This window comes from Mobula birostris, chromosome 8 (assembly GCF_030028105.1).
Source record: "Mobula birostris isolate sMobBir1 chromosome 8, sMobBir1.hap1, whole genome shotgun sequence".
NCBI classification, from domain to species: Eukaryota; Metazoa; Chordata; class Chondrichthyes; order Myliobatiformes; family Myliobatidae; genus Mobula; species Mobula birostris.
Window position 1 is genome coordinate 109,619,119 of NC_092377.1, and position 22,080 is coordinate 109,641,198.

At 38.7% G+C, this 22,080-nt stretch overlaps 1 protein-coding gene across 3 annotated transcripts in view; it reads right to left on the reverse strand.

Annotated features, from left to right (window-relative positions):
- Window positions 1–468: 468 nt before the first annotated feature.
- The window catches only part of wtap (WT1 associated protein), a 42,581-nt gene continuing 20,969 nt past the window's right edge, over window positions 469–22,080 (reverse strand). For all 3 annotated transcript variants that reach the window (XM_072265948.1, XM_072265949.1, XM_072265950.1), the window contains 4 exons: window positions 18,278–18,405; window positions 10,137–10,315; window positions 6,179–6,333; window positions 469–1,777 (listed from right to left, as the gene is read on the reverse strand). In XM_072265948.1, the coding sequence (XP_072122049.1) occupies window positions 1,173–1,777; window positions 6,179–6,333; window positions 10,137–10,315; window positions 18,278–18,405 (1,067 nt within the window). In that variant the 3' untranslated portion in view covers window positions 469–1,172. The remainder of the gene's footprint in view (window positions 1,778–6,178; window positions 6,334–10,136; window positions 10,316–18,277; window positions 18,406–22,080) is intronic.

Genomic DNA, 22,080 nt, shown 5'->3' on the forward strand with positions numbered 1-22,080 from the left:
TGGAGAGGCCAATGCTGCCTATGCCTAAACATGCAAATTCTCTCAAACTCGAGTGGTTGTATTTGGTAAAAGCAGATAAAAACCCTAAAGAGCCCTGTATAATGGATAATAATGGGATTAATTTGGCAGCTCCAAAGTGCAACCACTTGAACAATTAACTTAAAAAGAAACATCCTGTGTTGTTCAATTGAAATTTCAGATATAATGTGGCAATTTCCAAAGTGCCAACACACTGTATCTAGAGCAGTCCACAGGATTTCTCTTTCTTTGGTTCAGAACAGAGAAAATACATGTTTTCCAGTCTCCACACATGCAGCTGATATGGTAGAGGGCATTTTTGGGTTACTCCATGCATGGCTAACCTTTAGAGAAGGGAGAGGTATTTTGGCAGAAGTTATGTACCAATATGAATCAGCAAGGCCTTGCTCCGTATATCACAGCCAGCACAAATAACTGAATAGAGTAAAATTCAAGATATTGACTATTAAAAGACTTTATTAAGTTTGGTCAGTACAGGTGAGGGATTTCTGGGGATTTCACAGAATACGCATTACAGAGGAAACAACTCTTGCCTAGAAACTGGGTAACAATATACACTATTTTTTTTAAAGCACAGCCATGTCACTGGGGAAAATGCAACACATATGGATGGTGTAAAATGTCACTGTAGTTAACAAACTACACAAGACTTCCCAAACTTGAATATGCCAAGTACAACATCCAAACTTCCTTTGGAAAAGTAACTACTGCATTTGGCAAGCTAACATAATCATCACACATGTTTGTGGTGCAACCTTTTCTTGTTACAGGACTGTATAATGGTTTGGGGTAAAAAGCCAATAACATTCCACTGGACTTCTAGATGAACCAGGCCCAATTTTACACAATGTCTCCCATGTTAAAGTTGTTATAATACATTTTATTCAGATTAAATCATATAAAAAAATAACTTGGGTCTACATGTATCAACATCGTTTCAGCAACAGCCAATGGAATTATGATGCTTTTTTAAAAAAAATCTGAACAGTAGCAACAGTTTTACAAGAAAGCAAAACACAAAAGGCTGAAGTTTTTAACAGAAGTTACACACTACCTTTATCAGTCACTGGACAGCCGTCAGCCAAATAAAATGACAATATATAAAAAAGACTGCAGACAAAGCCCGTTAAACGTTACAAAACTGACCCCTGTGTGCTGACTGAGTCCAACCCATTTTGAACATGGCGGGAACCCATAGTTCTAGTACCTTTCACAAGAAGTGGTTTATCTTCCTGAGGGTCATTGATAGAGTCTGTGTCATTTGAGTGCTGAGTAAGAGAGTTCTCACTACCAGTAGGGGAGTCTACACTCTCATATCCAGGACCTAGCTGATATATGCTACCGCTGCCTGCTCGGTCCAGCTTTTCTTCACTGTGGTTCGAAAGTTTATTCCCACTCCCAGGAGATGATGGGAAATCATCCTCTGTGCTGCTTCCTTCCCTGTAGAGATTAGTCTTGTCTTGATAAGCAGCTGCTGCTCTCCCTTGCGGCGAAGAATCACCATTAGTTGGTCCGTTGACTATTCGGCTGCAGTCTTTACTAATGGTCTCCACTTGGGCAGAAGGCTCAAGGACTGGAGTCCTACAGGTGCCAGAGGGTAGCACCTGGTGATGCTGCTGTTGTCCTTGAAGCTGAGCCAACTGCTGGCGTGCCTCTTTCAACTGCTGCTGCAAAACCATGATCGTACTTTGCATCCCTTCCACCTCCTCATCCAACTGGATAATGAAATCATTCAGCTCTGCACAGAAGAGAAATCCAATTGAGTAAGGAAGACTGAAAATCATTTCAAAATATAAAACATTTTAATCAGACCACCATACCTCCTACAGAAACAGTCTGGAGCTCAGAACAGTATTATGCAGATAATCTCAAACTTGCTATTGAATCTGAACTTAAAAATTCATATCCAGATATTTTTCATGTATGTAACAGTACATGTACAAATCTTCTAAGCTGCCTATTAATATCTTTCTTCAAAAGAATTACATACGTCAGGGTTAGTGGAAGCAGGAATATTTCTACATGTCTCTCTATTAGTCATTAACAGAACAATGCATCATAATACATGACTCTCTGTCCTCTGCCCTAACAGATGTTCATCACAGTATGAAAAGGAAATGTTTAGGTCTCACTGTAAAATGAAAGTTCTCCAGTTGTACTAATGAACAAAGGGTGACATACTGTGTTCAGGCTTCCAGTACTTTACAGGGATGTTAGAAATAGGACTGATCAAACAGGGCTGAAGCAAGTGCCCTCCTAAAAATTAGATCAATAAGGAAAGCCATTTGTGAAAAACCTGAAACACATCTGAGTAATCTGATCTAGATTCTTAGTGCTTTGGGCCTTGTATTTCCCATTGTCTGTTCTTTCCAAGATTCACGAAAACTGCAGGTTTCAATATTGCATGGAAGTGAGGTCATATGTAGTGATATGAAGTCCACCTAATAACTGAGCTTACAGAAACATCATCAAATGAATTTAACACCAGAAACAGGCAATGCCCCTAAATCTGTTAATTAAGGTTCAAATTATTTTTATTGACTTTTTCTTGAATGTTCTTTATTCAAGACTTAATAATTTTTTTCTTGCCTATGTTATTTGTCCCAATTTTCTTCTAAATATCTCCAGAAAAGTTTGAATAAAATTTCAATAAAATAACTAAACATAAATTTGACCATATATGTAGATTGTTTGTGCAGTATCATCTTTTGATGTCTCATTCAATTAATAGAAACAAGAGATTCAAACAGGCCCTAAATTCTGGACTAAACGTGACAAGTACTCAAGTAAAGTTGTGACCAACAGTGGCAAAAAAAAAGTTATTTTCACTAGTGATACAAAGCTATGGAGGAGGTAGCAAAAATTTGATCTGAAATATTGGCAGGAAGTGGTGCTGATAAGATTGGTGACATTTAAAATAGAAAGTCACTTGATCCAAGCTGCTGAGGGAAATAAGGGTCAAAATGGCCTAAACTTTGACAAAAGATATCTGCCTGCAGCTCAGCAATTTTTAAATTTATCTTTATATAAATGAGTTCTGAACCCACCTTAGCTTCCCTATCAGCTACCTTTTGATCACAGGCTCTTCAGTCCACAATGTCTGCACTGAACATGATGCTGAAATAAGCTAAACATTTTCTGCCTGGTTATAATCTGTATCCCTCAATTCACTGCACATTTATGTGTGTATCTAACTGCTTCTTAAACATCACTATGGTAGCTGCTTCCATTACTAGCCCTGGCACCACATTCCAGACACCTCTGTGTAAAAACATTCCTCTACCTTCCTCCTTTCATCTTAAAATACGCATCCTCTAGTATTATACATCTCTGGGGAAAAATAATTTGATCTATTCGTCTCTTTATTCTAAAATTTCTATCAGGTCTCCCCTCAGCTTCCAACACTCCAGAGAAAACAACAACTCTGTCCAGCCTCTCCTTAATGGCATGTATCTTCTAACACAGACAGCATCCTAGTAACCCTCTTCTGCACCCTTCCTAAAGGCTCCACATCCTTCCTGCAAGAGGGTGACCAGAACTGCACACAATACCTTTAGTGCAGCCAAACTAGTTTTATAGAGCTGCAACATGACTTTTTGACTTGTATACTAAATGCTGCAACCAATGAAGGCCAGCACATCATATACGTTCTTTATCACCCTATCTACTTGTATGGTTTCTTTCAGTGAGCCAATGACTTGGACTGCAAGATCCTCCAGTACATCAATGCTGTTAAGGGTCCTGCCATTTCCCCTTACATTAGACCTTCCAAACAGCACTTTCCTTATTAGTGCGGAAACTTATCAAAACGATTCAGCAGGACATTGACCAGTTGCAGATGTACGTAGAGAAGTGAAGTTCAATCCAGACAAGTGTGGGGTGCTACATTTTAAGAAGTCAAATGTAAAAGGGAAGTATACAGCGGGATCTTGGGGTGTGAGTCCATAGGTCCCTGAAAACGACCACACAGTAAACTGGGTAGTAAAAAAGATGTATGGCATACATCTTCAAGACAATCTTCATCAATCAAAACAATGAATATAAAACTCAGGAAGACCTGTTGCACTTATATAGGCCACATTTCGAGTTTTACATACAGTTCTGGCCAATGCATTACAGAAGAGACGTAGTGGCTTTGGACAGGGTGCAGAAGTGTTTCATCAGGACAAGTTGAACAAATGATTGTTTTCTCCAGAGCATCAGAATCTGAGGGGAGACTTGAGAGAAGTATATAAGATAATGAGAAGCAGAGAGGGGTTAATAAGGTCTTCTTTTTTCCCTAGGGTAGAAATATCCATTACTTCAGTTAGATGAACTTTAAGGTGACAAGGCGCAAAGTTTAAAGGAGATGAGGCAGGTTTTCTATACAGAATAGAATGTGCTGTCAGGGGAAGAAATGGAAGCAGATACAAGAGCTATTTTAACATTCAAGAACAGGCATGGAATGGTGCAATGTAAACCACTTTCAGGTAGATGGGATTGGTTAAAATTTGCATGGTGAGCAGAGACATCATGGGCTGAAGGGCCCATTCTTGTGTTGTACTTTCCCATGTTTATGCACCACTTTTTCCTCTAGGACACTCCATTCTGGTTACTCTGGTCAAGTCAGATTTATAGTAATTTTGTACTAAGCCTTGCAACGTAAATCATTAATCAAGTATAATTAACACACTGAATGATTTTTAAAACAGATGATCAAAGAACAGGACATTTATGTAATTCACTCCAGACTTTGAATTCAAGTACATTGTAATGGGAATATCCACATCTTTCCCTCCATCCTCTCGTTTTCTCTACATCTTAAATCTGCTTGCTCTTTGACCATAGATTGAGAGACACATTTATCTCAATAACCTACTCCTGTCCCACTTAGATGTGCAATCAATCAATTTCTTAGAAGGGATCAATGGAAATTAGATTAGAACTGTGGCTGCTGCATGCCTTATTGTACAAACTTCACAGGCCAATGAAGTGTTAAGACCTGATGAAGGGTCTTGACCCAGAATACCGACTGATAATTCCCCTCTGTAGCCTGACCTGCTGAGTTCCTCCAGCATTTTATCACTCAATCACTAGCACACCTTGTCTGGAAAAAGAAACACCCACAAAGAGCATTGTAGGGGCTCAGCAATATTATTTTAACAACCTCAACCACCAAGGATAAGGGTGGCAGGCACGTGAGGACACCACCACCTACAGGCTCCCCCTTATGTCATATACATTTGGAAACGTACTGCAGTTTCATTATTGGTTCTAAATCCTGGAACTTCACTGATTATTCATAATTAGACCACAACTTTAAGCGTCTGTAATTTCATTCTACTTCCGAAGTTGGGATCAAACTGCAAGACTGGGGATGGGGCAGGGTCCCTCGCCTATTAAGACCATATGCAAACAGCAATAAGTCAGCCTGATTGGGTATGTTGATGCATGTGCCATTGGGGGAGTATGGCTTGGCAAGAAATACACTGTTGCAATGTTTTGTTACAGAAGCTTAATGGCAATAATAGGTGCAATAAAAGTTTTTAAAAAATAACCCTAACATGCCTGCTATGCAACATTTTTCTGCTACAGTAAAAGATGATGATCCTTCCTAGTTCTAGAAGAATGCTGTACTTCTTAACAGTTTGTCTGACAACTTACCAAATGAGGAACATAAGCTGCAGAAGACAGATCTAGTGGCTAAATGTGTCAAGCTCTACAAACCGAATAAGGCATTTACAGTTATTAAACAAGATAGTCCTCTCTTTTTTTTTTAAAACAGAGTCACATGATCTTTCCCTGAAATACTAGAAACTTTTTTACTTATGACTCAAGGAGCCACCCTTTGATAATGCATTCAAAACTACACAAAAATGTCACCCTTGAAGATGTGCTCATCCTGAAATCAGCTTGAACTCCAACAGTCTCACCCAGTGGAAAGTGATATTTTAGAAATCTGAGCAAAACTCATGATGGAAAAATCTTTGAATAATATAAAAACTGCAAAAGCACATATACTTAATACTACACAAGCCTGTCAAATTAGTTGATATAAAAAAAAAACACTCATGGAGCAAAAAGGAGTATTTCTGTAAGAACACCCAGCCAGCTGACCACAATAAAAACAGTCACAAACCCAGCACTGAACTCCACTCACCATCCTGGCTGCTCTTGAGCTCTTCACTGTATTTCTTCTGAAGAGCCAACTCAGCTTCCAGTTGTGCAATACGCCCCTGGGATAGCTGCCTTCCCAGTTCCTGGTTTTCCTGAATTAACATCCGACACTTGGCCATCAGCTTTTTCCCCGTTTGGCTGTAAAGAGAGACACTTACCATCACAGAGGGAATCAACAGTTCTTCATAAACTGGAGTTCACAAAACATAATCACATTCTATTAAAGACCAAACATTCTAACCACATTGGTTAGGGTCCCATTTTCAAATCCAGGATCAGAAATAACTGTTTATATGTTTTCCAGATTTATTTTTATAAAAAAAAATGTGGAAGTAAACATCAGCCAGCTCCTGCAGGATATTTGATTGCAATATTGAGACTATTTGGAATTCACATATTTAGAGATCTTATAACAACTTGTATAATGTCATGATTAAGTAACAAAAATCACAAGTTTACTGCATTGAAATCTAACCATGGAAAGAAAACCAAAGCATTAATGTATACAGGTAATTAACAGTAAACTCACACCAGCTGGAATTCAAATCAGGATTTCTCAGCCTTGTTCATGGATTCTGGTGACTTTACTCAGGATGACAGAGGCTATTATAGTGACTGTATTTTGGGAAGTGGGCATGGGATGAAGGCAGAAATTAGCTGGGATTCAAGTCAGATTAGTGATCCTTGGTAAAATGTGTAGGTGTAAACAGCATGTTTGGATTGAATTAATGAGGCCCAGTGGCCTAATCAACATACAACAACAGTTCGGGCTTGAACCTTTAGTGTATGTGGATCTGCACAAGGTCTTCAAAAGGCCTAATGTACATTCTAAAAGTTAAAACAAAAATGCTTCTATAGTGGACTTAATATAAAAAAAGCATTGGAAATACACTCCATCCACCCCAAATTATTAAGTTAATAACAAAGTAATAATCTAAACCAGAGTTCTTCTGTGTTACAAAACAGTGGGGTAACAAACTCTGCACTTTAGACACTTACATTTATTTTGAATGAATGAAATTAATGTTCCTCAAAAGCACCAATATTAATTAGGAGCCAGGAACAACAACCAGAATGACCGGCATTAGTACTACAAGTACAGGAATCAGACTGAAGTCACAGGAACCTGCAGATGGAATTTTAGGAACAAAAAGCACACCTCTACATTTCTGTTCTCTCCTTTCCAACCCCACTCCCTCACACCACCTCCAAGAAAAATAAGCCCCACTCACTAAAGATGATATAGATCAAAGCGTGGGCTTCAGTAGCTTACAACATTAATCCCGTTATAAGATGCCCAGTGCTCGATTCTTACAAAACTCAAAAGTAAGAATCAAACAAGACATTGCAATGGTAAATAGGACCTCTGACAAGATGTGATTCTAATCCTTCAGGTCGCTCACAAGTTTGGTTTTTAAGAAAATGAACATATTGTTGAAGAATATTCATCATCACAAGCTGCCCTTTTGAAATATTTTGATACAAAAGATATTGCATTGTGACCCAAACTTGCTCTCAGGCCATGTATCATGTTGTCTGATGCTGTTTCACTGTAGTATTTAAAATTCACAATCAATACATATTGACAAACAGCCACACATACCTACATGATTATTTTACAAGACACAGCTGGATTGTGACGTAGACGCAATTAATGAAAATAAATTTTACAGATTTATAAATCCCTATTTTGCTGATATACCTTTAAGGCACAGCCATCACTGCAAGACCTGGATGAAATTTTCCACAAAGTCAATTATCATAATAATTTGAGAATGGGGTCAAAAATGGACAAATGTTGTGGTCTTTGGGAACATGTAGGTAAATAGACATGTGATCATAAACTTTTTTTTAAAGCAACAGCATGGCATGTGCAATCAGAAGGAATCTAAAATGAACTAGATTAATAAGTTCATTTCACTATTCTGAATGAATCTTCATCAGCTTGATCTTCTGCTTTACTGGTACAGAGGTTAGCAGCAGTGGTGAACCCTGATGCAATACAAAACATTTTATGAAACATGAAAATTAGTTTTGTAGTTTTAAAAGTACATTCTTTTGTTGAGACAGGCCATCTTGCAGTATTAAAAGAAACTAAACATAATATGGTACAATAACGGAAAAGACCCACATGGAAATGGGAAAATAGGGTTAGACTTTTATCAGCAAATTGTACTCTGACCTTTACAATCAACACTTGGAAAGACAGCAAGATAAAAATCATTTGTGTACTTTGATATATATTTCCTCCCTGCCAGTCAGGTAAATAAAATGGATTAATTACATAGACAGGTGGTAAAGTCCCCCCTCAGTCATATGATATAACAACTGAACTCAAATTTTGAAAATACCTGCCACCCAAAAATTTGTTTCAGAAGCAAATCTGGATTTAGTGCAGCTGAGGCTTTTTTTTTGAACTGATATCCTCCCAATCTGGTTCAGGAGAATCTGCAAGTGATGTGGTGTCCATTTCCCCAAGTGCCACCAACTTGGCACCCTCAACTCAGAGAAATGGAATCAGTGGGATTAGGATGAGGTGCACATGAGATGTGACACTGCAATACTGGATCTGATTTTCATGTGTTACCCAAATAGCTTGCTTAGATCATAGCAGTGAAGTAACCGGAACATTTGGAAATCACCAGTTTGATAAAGCACTGTATAAAGAACCAACAAATCTTGTGTAATACCTCAAATCTGAAATAACACCTAAACCAGTTAGAAACATGTAGCTACAGACAAAGATTTTCTGACATGATTATGAACGATGTCAATTAAGCCGTGTCTCATTGAACTGTAAAAGGGTACATTATCTATTACCTCAAACATTTATATAATTTCCCACCAACGACAAAGTTTTCCCAAAGTGACATTAAATGTCAAGTTTATCTGATTAAACCTTTTAAATGTACAGTAATCACTTGCAATTCCTAGAATATAACTAAATTCATTACACTTGGGCACAATTGTGTTTCCAGACAAGTCACCAAAGGCAACGTTTCAGAAATCAAAATCCCAGTACAAAAATGGCACATGTTTTGTAAAACAACATTCCCTCTAACAGAGCGCCAGTGAAAGGGGTTTGAATCTCACCACTGAGAAAACTAACCATAGATAGATTTCAAGTTATGTGCTTACATTTGTAAGACTGCTCATCGATTGGCACATACGTTTGTTAGTAAATGATGTTAAAGGTACCATATTCACAATAGAGGGAAGGTTGCTGCAGAATGAATCAATACGAAAAGATGGCTTGCAAGTTCAGCTCTACAAGAGTGGTGGCCAGTTCAAAAAATTATTCAAATCTTTGACTGTGCTCTAAAGTCACTTCAATGTTTTTTTCAACTCTTGACAGTTCACCGTGAACAAGCAGGAAGTCTTCAGTCTTACACCAAACTGACTTCCAGTGTCTATTGGTCACTAGCGTAACATTTGGAGTGCAGGGCATTCCACTACTTTAAACGAATTTACACGAACTTAATTCAGGCTCAGTGAGACGAGAAAATCTATGTTCTCTCCTCCAAACTCAGTCTGCAAACATAGCCACCAGAACAGTGTGTAACAAACAGACTTTACACTCCCCTTTTTTTTGCAGAAAAGTGACTTCTTTTCCTCCCTTTATTTTCTTCTATAAAAACCAAATTTCAAGTGTCTAAACTGGGCAACAATTTTTTTTAAGTTGGAGGCAGGCCACCTCTTCGGAACAGTCCGACTCCTTCAGGCCTCTGAAGTAGAAGGGGGGAAAAGCTGAAACAGAATGTTCATCTGATAACGATTTACATTAAGGATAACAAGCTGAGCAGTAAATGAATCGGATTTTTTTTTGCTCATAGGCTGAGGCTGTCTTGCTCTGATAAGAGAGTACTTGGCCATCCCACCATAGCATTCTTGCAGTGGGATTGTCAGGGAAGTCTTGACTGGGGAGTATTTTGTTTGTTTACCTATCAGGTGTAAACTTCCAGGCACTCAGTTCATTTTGGGCTTGTTCCAGTTTGTCTTTAGTCTGTTCCAGTTCAGTCTTCATTTTAAGGAAAAACAAGTTAATGGAAGGATCAACCAAGGTGCTTCGGAGCTGTGCAGCACTGGGCAGTTGGACTTGCTTGAGGTACTGAATCTGGTTCTGTTGGAAACAAAAATCACTGTCAAAGAGGCACCATTTTATGAATACAAGAGAAAGCTAACGTTTAAATGAATAAAGTATTCGGGCGCCTCCTTGAAATTTCCAATACCATCTGTATAAATTACAAGTGTGCCTGCTTAATAGATTTATTGCCCACAGCAATGTCTTCACAATTTATATTGCAAATAAACAAAAATCAATGATTTAAAAAATATATTTGTAGCTGACTCTTTGGTATTACATGTCCCAATCCTTTTAACTTCCTAATCAGCAGAGCAGTGGGAACACCTTCACCAGAACTATAGAGGTTTATGACAGTGGTTCATCCAATACCATCTTAAGAGCAATTGGGAATGCACAATGAATGCTGGCCTTGTCAGTGTTGGCTGTGTACTGTGAATGAAATGGGGGAAGAATTGTAGCCACAAAGCTCTATCAATCTTACAAGCAGACATGTGGTTTCCTTTAAGAAACCTGGGCTATTAATCAATCATGTAACTTTAAGAGCAGCAAAGATTAGCACGAGAGGCACCTGACAGAACAGACAAGCTCAGGACTATCCATAAACAACAGGAATTCTGCAGATGCTGAAAATTCAAGCAACACACATAAAAGTTGCTGGTGAACGCAGCAGGCCAGGCAGCATCTCTAGGAAGAGGTGCAGTCGACGTTTCAGGTTGAGACCCTTCGTCAGGACTCGGCCTGAAACGTCGACTGCACCTCTTCCTAGAGATGCTGCCTGGCCTGCTGCGTTCACCAGCAACTTTTATGTGTGTTACAGGACTATTCATTATGGATTTTTGCCATCAACATCATTTACAGCTTGGAAATGAAAGAAAACCGTTGAATTTTGATCTTTTGATGGTCTTTGGCAAAGTTTCAATTGTACTTGTTGGTAATTATTTTCATAAAATCAGTGAATACAAGGTCTCACATAAAATTTCATTCTCGGTTCACAAATAAGTGAACAGAACAATTACAAGTCCAGTTCAGTTGGTCCATTTCACCAGGGGCATTCAAGTGATGTACCCACTTGCCACCTGCCTAAAATAGATTTACATGTCCATGCACAATTTCTGTAATAGTTGTTTTCCTTAGCTCTATACCAGTAAATATAGAAGATATCCATATTTAGCCTCCAACTCAATGGTCACCTTCCCAAACCATCTTCTTCTAAGAGAATTTCTGTGAACCAAGACCTCCACTTGTGGCTGAAGATAGTTGTACCTGTGTGCTTTCCCCCATATTAATTTGAGACAATTTTTTGCTTTTACTGTGGTCTTGTGGGCTTCATCTGAACTAGTTTAAAGAGAACAATCATTTGGTTGGACACAATTGTGAGTGAAGTTTGGTAGAAACCTCTAGGCCAGACTGGTTCTAAAAATTCAACCAATTCAAAGATCTCATCTTGCAGTAATTCCGGTTGATCTACAGGTACATTGATGGAAAAAGACAATTGCCTCTAAAATAAAAATTCCAGTTACATATAGCAAACCAAATGCTACTACAATCTATTTTTGTTTTTAAAGAATTTTTCTTGGATTATAAATAATCCTGTTGGCAATAGGCAGTTGTATTAGCTTTAAATAATCACCTTCAAAATAGTATGTCAGACTTTGGATTGTGGATCCCTTATAGTACAGTGCCATTGATTCACTAAACAAACTTGTCTTTAGTGATGATTGCTGGATTTTTCAGCAGCAGCTTTCAGAATTCCCTGGAGATTGTCATACACAAGGCTAGCCCAAACGTGTTGAAAGAGGCCCCATGCAACACAGGACACTCTAGTTGCAAACATCTTAGAATGATATCTGAATAACCCCACCCTAAAGAAATGCCTTGAGAGTAAACCCTGCACCCTTTCCCTTCCCCCTCCATCTTAACTGGCTATCTGAACTTTTAAGCAAAGGACATGTTTATAAACACTAACATTTAAATATTCAAAAATATATAAAAAGCAGAAGAAAATTAACATAGAAAACTGAAATACATTCAAGTTACATCAAAAATTGTAAATCTGTTGCAGCTATTCCTCTCCATGGAAATGAAGGGTGTTGCTGAACTTTGAACAGCATTAAACTTGCTCGGGTCCAGAACTTGAAGCCTAAGCAACAGGAAACCTCAAAAAATTCACAGTTCACTACTTTACTCCATGAAGACTGCAACTGAGAAATCAACAGCATACACCTCGTAGGGGTTCAGGATTTCTTCATTCATGCATATTTATGCTGGAGTCACCTACTTCCTGGCAAGTTACTTAATTTCAGGCTAAACTGCCCCCCACTGTGTATTAATTATATCCGAGTCTTAATTTAAAGTCCCAAATATAATCCTTATAATGTGAATACTTCGTAAGAATAAACCTATGTATGGAAACTAAAGTGAACAACATAACTGTTGTAATTAAAAATGAAGATCACAACCCCTATAGCTAACTATCTGTGATGCAAGTCTCACTTCTCAGGGGTTTCCAACCTTTTTTATGCCATGGACCAATACCATTAAGCCAATGGTCAGCAAACTCCAGGTTGGGAACATTTTCTGAAAACTTTCATTGAATCCACATACCGGATTTAAAGAACATTACCGCCCTATCATTAATTCAATGAAACTTAGTGAACAACACTCCAGTTCCTGACCAGGCTTTTCAGGTTAGTGAAAGATCTAGGTTTCTTGCTACTCTCAGTTATAACCTTATCTGTCTCAGTACCATCTCACTGGCATTTAACCTTTGTCTTTCACCCTTTTTTGTACTGCTTCATTCTTTACTAGCCTACACACTCTCTTAACTGCACCCTTATACTTGTTTTGGCAACATTCTCCAGATAAAAGGTCATTGGCCTGAAATGATAGTACTATTTTTCTCCTCAAACATGTTGCCTGGCCTGAGTACTTCCAGCATTTGTTGTTTTTAATCATCCATTGTATTCTGTTTTTAACTTCTGTGCTAATTTTTTGAGGTTTTTATATTGTTTTGAAATACCGAAGATAGTAACAAATATTAGGAAGTAGTCAGACTGAAATGGGCATATACAGCAGTTGATATTAATATAAAACTGTGAAAATATGTATATTGGAAGGAAAGAGATGGAGATTGAGTTTGAGGTATGTAGAAACACACAAATCTTTGAAGATGGTATAACTGCTATTCCACATCAATAAGTACATGGGACTATAATGAGAAAGTGTACAATTCCAAGAGGGCTTTGCTATATGTCTCTAGATCATTCCTCCACTTCAATTGCAGTTTATTAAAACTTCACAGAGCGAGCTCACCAGACTTCAGATATGTGGTGAGAGTAAAGAAAATTGAAACTGTTATTCTTAAGTGTGGAGAAAGGCAAAGTATTCAAAAATTATTCAAAATGTATTGATGACAACTTCCACCAGCAAGACAGTCATAGTAACCAAAAGTGAGAGAGACAGACATAGAAACAGGCTCTTCAGCCCACCAAGTCCCTGTTGACAAGATATTCATTTACATCAATTTATTTTATTAGTCATATAGCAAATCAGCATAGATGGATACAAGTCCATTCTGAGCTAGTCCCAATTTCTTGTATTGAGCCCACACCCTCAAAAACCCTCCCCCCTCTACATATCTATCCAAGTGCCTTTAAGACCAGAAGACCATAAGACAAAGGAGCAGAAGTAGGCCATTTGGCCCATCGAGTCTGCTCCGCCATTTTATCACGAGCTGATCCATTTTCTCCTATTTAGTCCCACTCCCCTGCCTTCTCACCATAACCTTTGATAAGACCATAAGACAAAGGAGCAGAAGTAGGCCAATACTAGTAGGTAAATACTACTACTGCACCTATCTCAACCACCTTCTCTGGTAGCTTGTTCTGCATATTGACCACCATTGGCATGGAAAATTTGCCACTCAGGACCCTTTTTCAAATCTTTCCCCTCTCACTCGAAATCTCTGCCTCCTGGCTTTGAACTCCCTTACCCAGCAGAAAAGACAGTTACCATTCACCTTATTTATGCTTCTCATAATTTCAGACATTTCTATAAGGTCACCCCTCATTCTCCTAGGTTCCAAGGAATCCAGACCTAGCCTGGCCAGCCCCTAGTCCCGGCAACATCCACGTAAATCTTATCTGCATTCTTCCAGTTTAACCACATCTTTCCTACAACAGGACGACCAAAACTGACATTATTCCAAGTGTAGCCTTCCAATGACATATACAGCTGCAACATAATGTCCCAACTCTTATATTCAATGCCCTATTCTCCCCAGATTCTATCATTCACCTACCTACGAAAGGTAAATTACAGTAGCCAGTTACATAAACAAGTACAGCTTTGGGATATAGAAGGAAACCCACACAATATGCAACCTCCATGTGGAAGCTTTGGAGGTGAGCATTGGCCCTGGATCGGTGGAGTTGCAAGGCAACAGTTTTTCTGTCTGAGTTCCTGTGCCACCCTATGGACAGATTTAAGAAAATGGGCAAAAGAGTAAATGACATTGGACTTCTCCCCCCCAACAGATTACGATGTGGAACATACTGCCTGAAAGAGCAGAATTGATTATAACTTTCTAAAGAGAAATGGATATATACAGTCAAAAAAGACAGGTAGGTAGGGTAATGGGGAAACTTTTGGACAATGGGATTAATAAATTTGGCAGTTCAAAGGCAAAAGTAAAAACCACCAGACTGTAGAAACCCACTACTCCAAACATATTTAAAAAATACAAAAACAGTGATGTTATGTATTTGAAAGAGCAGAATAGTTGGAAGGCAGTAATCCCCATTGCCCTTCTATCTCCCACTTTTCACAAAAAGTGTACAATATTGGGGCGCCATGTAGCCTAGTGATGTAATTACAGTTCTGTGCACTAATAGGTTATGTTAATAGGTTCTAGATAATGCTTAATATAGACCATAAGATATAGGAGCAGAATTAGGCCATTTGGTCTATCAAGGTAGCAGTCAAGCTTTATTGCAATCTTTGCCTTCAAATTTATGTGTACATGTTTGTGTTCTATCTTTAAGCACCGAAGAGTATAAAAATAAAATGATCCTTTAAAAATATGTAATAACAAACCTCAATTTTGCAGAGATTATCTCAAGGTGAAATTCATTCACAGAACGTGAATATTGCCTGCATTTAACACCATCCTTAATTGGCTAAGAATAGGACCACTGCAGCTCATTTGATATAAAGGTGCTTCCACAGTTCCATTATTTTTAACTGCTGGAGAAGTAACCATGAGGTTTCCAAGTCAGTAGGTCTGAGACACAGAAGGGGACCTTTCTATGGTGCTACACTGATTATGCTGCTGATCCAAATTATTCCTGGATATTGATCATAGTGATGATATAAAAGGAGGTAAAGGAAAGAAGGATTTTGTTACATTAATGTAGCTGAACAGTGGGCTTTGTGATATTCCATTATTACATCATGTAAAAATTTAGCATGGGGAAAATATCCTGTTAGCTTTTCACTAACTTGTTTTTAGTGGTGGAAGTAAGAAGTTAAAGAAAGAAATTCTGCAGGAATTGAAAAAACCTTGAATACATCCAAGAAGAAAGCATATTTTTTTCGAAGTGCTAAGGAGATCAAGAAATATGGAGATGGGAAGGGGAATGAAGTGGATAGTCACCACGACCATGTTGAATGATAGAGCAGCTCCCAGTGATCCACCTGACTTCACTGTTCTTATTTTCCATACTTCTATTTCACTGGTAAGGCTCCTTGCTGCCATCAATAGATTATGGAAAATAAAGAAAAGCTAACCCCATTACACACTGAAAGTACTCAACTTTATTTTAGTTTTGGAAGAACAAATTTACATATGCAGGCTCAATCTAACTTCTGCAAGACAATCTATGAAAGATACTTATCTATCTTATCCAGCCCCAAATTATCACACAGGGGGCAAATTGTCCTTAACTGCAGTACTCAAGTGGCCTTTCCCCTTCTGTGAATTTAGACAGCAAGTATTTACAGCCTTGAATTGGCAAACCAACACCACTGAAGCAGAATATAACTTGTAGTTGTGAACTTCCCATGATTCAGGACATTTATAAGGTTAGGTGTATAAAAAGGGCCTGTAGGATCATTGGGGTCCCAAGTCATCCCAACCACAATCTATTCCAGCTGCTACCATCCGGGTAGCGGTGTACCGACATAGAACATAGAATAGTACAGCACAGTACAGGCCCTTCAGCCCACAATGTTGTGCCGACCCTCAAACCCTCCTCCCATATAAGCCCCCACCAACAGGCTCTGGGATAGCTTCTTCCACCAGGCCATCACATTGATGAACTCATGCTGATTTGAGTGTACTGAATACTACACTGACTGTTCTATTTACTATAAATTACTATGATTGCACATTACGTCTCTGTCTAAATGTGCAAAGATTTTTTAACTCCTCGTGTATGTGAAGGATGTAAGAAATAAAGTCAACTCCTTGTAGGGGTGGTGGTGAAAGGGGTTTATGCATGGATTACCGAGTAACCATATTTCTCATGTAGTGCCAGAAGACTGCATTACCAATACTGTTATCCAGCTAAAGGGAACAAACTTTATGGAGTCCTTACCATTCTACTGCCCATCAATCTTGAGCTTATTAATTAAAAAGGAATTGGCTAAATAAAGTTAAAATAATCATGACATACAAGAACTGGTGCATGATGCGCTATGTACTTTCAACATGGAAGGAAATAAAAGATTGTTGAACAGCTGGAGTGCTGGGGAAGGGCAAATAAAATTGAAGGGAAGCGTACCTACTGAAAAACTAAGAACCTCTGCTCATAAATATGCTATTTTTAAGCACACTGGGCTAAAGTATTAATAGTGTCCTGAATTAAGGAAAAAATACACATCAAACTGTATCATCTAAGTGTAAACACTTCTTAAAGCCAAACTTGGTTCCGTGTTGATAGGAATAATTATATGGGACATTTCTGCACAATTATCAAAAGGAACCTTTGAAAGCATTAGTCAAGTATTCATTTAGTGACAGATGTATTTGAGTTCAGGTGAGTTTAAATGGACAAATTTTCAAAAAGATCTGAGGGTGTGGCAACAGCTCAAATTTCTCAGGTGAGACAATTAATGCTGGGTTTCAAATATTTCTTCTAACCCACTCCCAAGTGGGCAAAAGAAGCTGAAGAAATATTAAGATGTTATTCTTTACCTAGGTGTTTACATGGTGATTTCATTTCCTTGCAACTGTGAATATATTAGAGCTATACTTGTTGAAATAGAATATTTCAATGTCCAGACATTATAGCAACATATCCGGCTATTTGCATCTTCTGTTGATGCAATTTTTGCATCACTTCTATATTGTGGAAAAAAGGACAAGGACTGCAAGGAACTGTAAATGTAAGGACACGACAAACAATAGAAAAGGGGAGTTTTTAAAGGAGTATCAAAATTTAAAATTTAGATATAGATGCCTTAAAAAAGAAAAATTGTAATTTCCTTTGCATTTGATGTGCTATAAGGAGTGGGAATATGCTATAATGACGGACTGGACAAACTTGGGTTGTTTTCGCTAGAGCAGTAATAGCCGAGGGGAGATCAGATAGAAGATTAGGAGAGACAAATTTAATGTGAGAGAGGATTAAGTTCAAAGTATACGTGCAGGGCAAGTGTTTTTTTTTAAAAACAGAGAAGGTAGAGTGTCTGGAATGCACTGCCATGATGGTAGTGGAGGCAAATATGACCAGGTTTTCAAGAGACTCTTACATAGAGATACGAATATGTAGGAAATGGAAAAATGGAAATTGTGTAGGCAAAAAGGGATTAGATGGACATAGTTGAGTATTCCATTACTAACTTAATTAGTTCAGCACAACACTGTAGGCCGAAAGGCCTGATCCTGTACTGTTCTATGTATATTGCCAGCTCTATTCCATTTTTATTCAAGAACTGGAATCCAGTACAAGAGACACCTAAGTTTAAAATGATTCACATGCAATAGAAAGTACTCACCGTACACTCCTGCATTTCATGCTCCTTGGTGGCTAGCCGCATAAGCAGAATGTTCTCCCTTCGGGCTGACTCATGTTGCTGCTGTTTAAGCTTCTCTTCTGACTCTCTTAATCCACTTACATCATTTGCTGTTGATGGATAGAGTGCACACAAATATACACGATCAAATCTTTGTTCAAAATATTGCTTTAAATATGTTTTCAGGAATACATTTCTTACATTGCTTTTGGTTATAAAATATATCACTGCAAATTCTGAAGCAGGTTTTGTATGTATTAATACAAGTTTTAATACCTTTTACTCTAAAGATTACTGCACACAGCAACATTTCATGCTGGCTTTATGCCAGTGAGATCTCAAGAACTTTAACCTTGTACAGAATTTGCAGGTTAGACAATGTTTAAGATTATTTTCTTTAATAAAGAAAACACATCAACTTTCTGATTGTAGGCAACATACTTCACACAAAACTAACCTTCCATAGTCTCGGGAGCCACTCTTCAACAAAAACAGAGATCAGTGATGAAATCCCCCATCACCTTCTGTCTACCATCATTCCTATCAAGATGATTGAAGATCAAGACTTCATATGTTGCACAAAGCTCACAGTCTACGAAACGAAAGTAATCCCTGCCGTCCTATAAGCTCTTAACATTTGGACACTACACCTCAACGCAATGCACTGGTACCACCAATGTAGTTTTTAGTCATGGAATCATAGAGCACTACAAGCACTGAAACAGGTCCTACAGCCTGTCTAGTCTGTGCTGAACCATTAGCTTACCTGGTCCTACTGACCTGCACCTGGAGCATAGCCCTCCACACCCCTCCATTTTTGTACTGATCCATATTTCTCTTAAATGCTGAAATCAAACCTGCATTAACCACTTCCACTGGCAGCTCGTTCCACAGTTTGAGGTTCCCCTTAGATATTTCACCTTTAACCGTTTCACACAAACACAGTGGAAAATGCCTGCTTGCATTTACCTTGCATAATTTTGTAGGTTCTACCTCCTATGCTCCAGAGAATTAAGTCCTAACCTATTCAACCTAAAGGATGAGCTTTAGGGAAAGTCCTTGTCTTGGCAACATTCCTGTAAATTTTCTATGTACTCGTTCATCCTATTGACATCTTTGCTGCAGGCAGATAGCCAGAACTGCATAAAACACTCCAAATTGGATCTCACCAACGTTTTATACAACTTCAACATAACATTAACTCCTGAACCCAATACTCTGATTTACAAAGGCAAAAATGCAAAAAAGAACTCCCTTTACTTATCTGCCTGTCACTCCACTTCCAAGGAATTATGTTTCTATTTCCTCAGATCCCATTGTTCTACCACATTCAATACCCTACTGTTCACTGTGCAAGCCCTACCCTGGTTTGTCCTCCCAAAATGTAACAACTCACACTTGTCTAGATTAAATCCCATCTGTGATTTTTCAGCCCCTTTTTCCAGCTAGTCTGATTCCTGCTGCAAGCTTTGACAGCCTTCCTTGCTGTCCACCACCTCCCCAAATTGGTGCCATTTGCAAATTTGCTGATCCAATTTATCACATTATCATCCAGATTGATACAGATGATCAATCTAAACCTTCCTTCCAATATAACCCTCTATTTTTTTCACCCATGTGCCTATCTAAGAGCTCTTAAAATGTTCCTAACATACCTAACTCTACCAGCACCTTGGCAGTACATTCTACACAGACACACACCACTCTCTGTGTAAATGAATTACTTTTGTCATTCACCCGCTATATTTTCCTCCAATATCTGAAAATTTTGCCCATTCACATTAGCCATTATGCCCTGGGGAGAAAAGTTTCTGGCTGTCCATTCTACCTATGCTTATCACTTTGTACACTTCTATCAAGTCCACCTCTTATCCTCCTTTGCTCTGTTCCTTCACACTGTTAAGAATCTTGTCCTTAATCCTATAATCTGTCTTCAAGTTTGACCTTCAAAAGTGTATCACTTCATACTTTTCTGTATTGAACTCCATCTGCACAGCCCTTTGTAACCTACAACAACATGCTACACTATCCACATCACCACTCCTTGGTGTTATCTGCAAACTTACTAACCTACCCTTCCCACTTGGACGACTTCTTCATCCAAGCCATTTATAAAAATCACATAGAACAGGGGTTCCAAAACAGATACCCATGGAACACCACTGGTCACCAACCTCCAGAGAGAATACACTCCATCTACTACACCATCTGTCTTCTATGGGCAAAATAATTTTGTATCCATACAACTAGGTTTCCTGAATCCCATGCCTTCCAACTTTCTGAATGACCCTACCATGGAGAATCTTGTCAAACATCTCACTAAAATCCACATCCCACTGCTCTACCTTCACAAATCTGTTTTTTTTCCACCACTTCCTCAAAGAACTCAATCAGGGTTGTGAGGCATGACCTGCCCCTCACAAAACCATGCTATCCTTATTAAGACTATACTTCTCCAAATGCTCATGAATTCGGTCTCTTAGAATCCCATCCTTTACTTTGCCCACCACTGACATAAGACTCACTGCTCTTTTATTCCCAGAATATCCCTAATACCTGTTTTTTTAAAAAAGCAAATGAACAACATTTGCCAGCTCCAATCTTATGGTACTACTGCAATGGCCAGTGGGGATGCAAAGATCATCGCCAAAAGCCCAGCAATCTTTTCCCCACTACTGTAGTAACCTACGGTATAGACTGTCCAGCCCAGGATCGCATCTATCACATTTTTTTCTAAAGCTCTAGTACATCTTCTTTCTCAACACTGACATATTTGAGGATATCAGCCAGTTTTATGCTGTCCTTACATTTGTCGATGTTCCTCACTGGTGAATACTGAAGCAAGGTATTTATTAAGAACCTCTCCTACCTTCTCCAACCCCAGGCATATTTCCTTTTTAAAAATCTCTGATCAGTCCTACCCTCACTCCAGTTTTCCACTTGCTCTTCACATATTAGGTTTTCCTTAATCCTACTCACCAAGGCCTTTTCATGTCACATTCTAGCCCTCCAAAGTCCATTCTTAAGCTCCCCCCTGACTAACTTGTATCTTTCGAGACCCCTGTCCCATCCTTGCTTTCTAAACCTTAAGTCTGCTCCCCGTGCAAGACTATGGTAAACATCAGGAAGTTGCAATCAATCTTCAAAATGCTCACCCACCAAGTGTCTGTCACCTGACCAGATTCATTGCCTAGTATCTGATCCACTGTGGCTTCTCCGAGTCGGGCTGCCTATGTGTGTCCAGGAATTCTTCCTAGACACACCTAACAAATTCTGCCTCATCAATATTAGGGAAGTTGAAGAAACTCATAACAACAACCCTTTTATTTTTGCACTTTTCCAATATCTGCCTCCAAATCTGTTCTTCGGTACCATGGCATCTACAGAATGCTCACAATTGTTCCCTTCCTGACTGCCAACCATACAGACTCAACAGACGATCCCTCCATGACATCTTCCCTTTCTATAGCAGTAACATTATCCCTGATTGGCAATGCCATTCTATCACCTCTTTTAGCTTCCTCCCGGTCCCCTTTGAAACATCTAAACCCCCAGCATCCAGTTGAAATTCATATGTCATTCCTCAACCCATCCCTAACTGATCAAGATCTCTTTGCAATTCATCGTACCCTGCTTCACTATTAACAAGACCCCCTAATTTAGTATCATCAGCAAACTTGCTAATCGTACCACACACATTTACATCCAAATTATTTACATAAATAATGAATAACACTAATCCCTTCACACCCCACTAGTTAAGCCAATTCTGAATCCACCTTGTT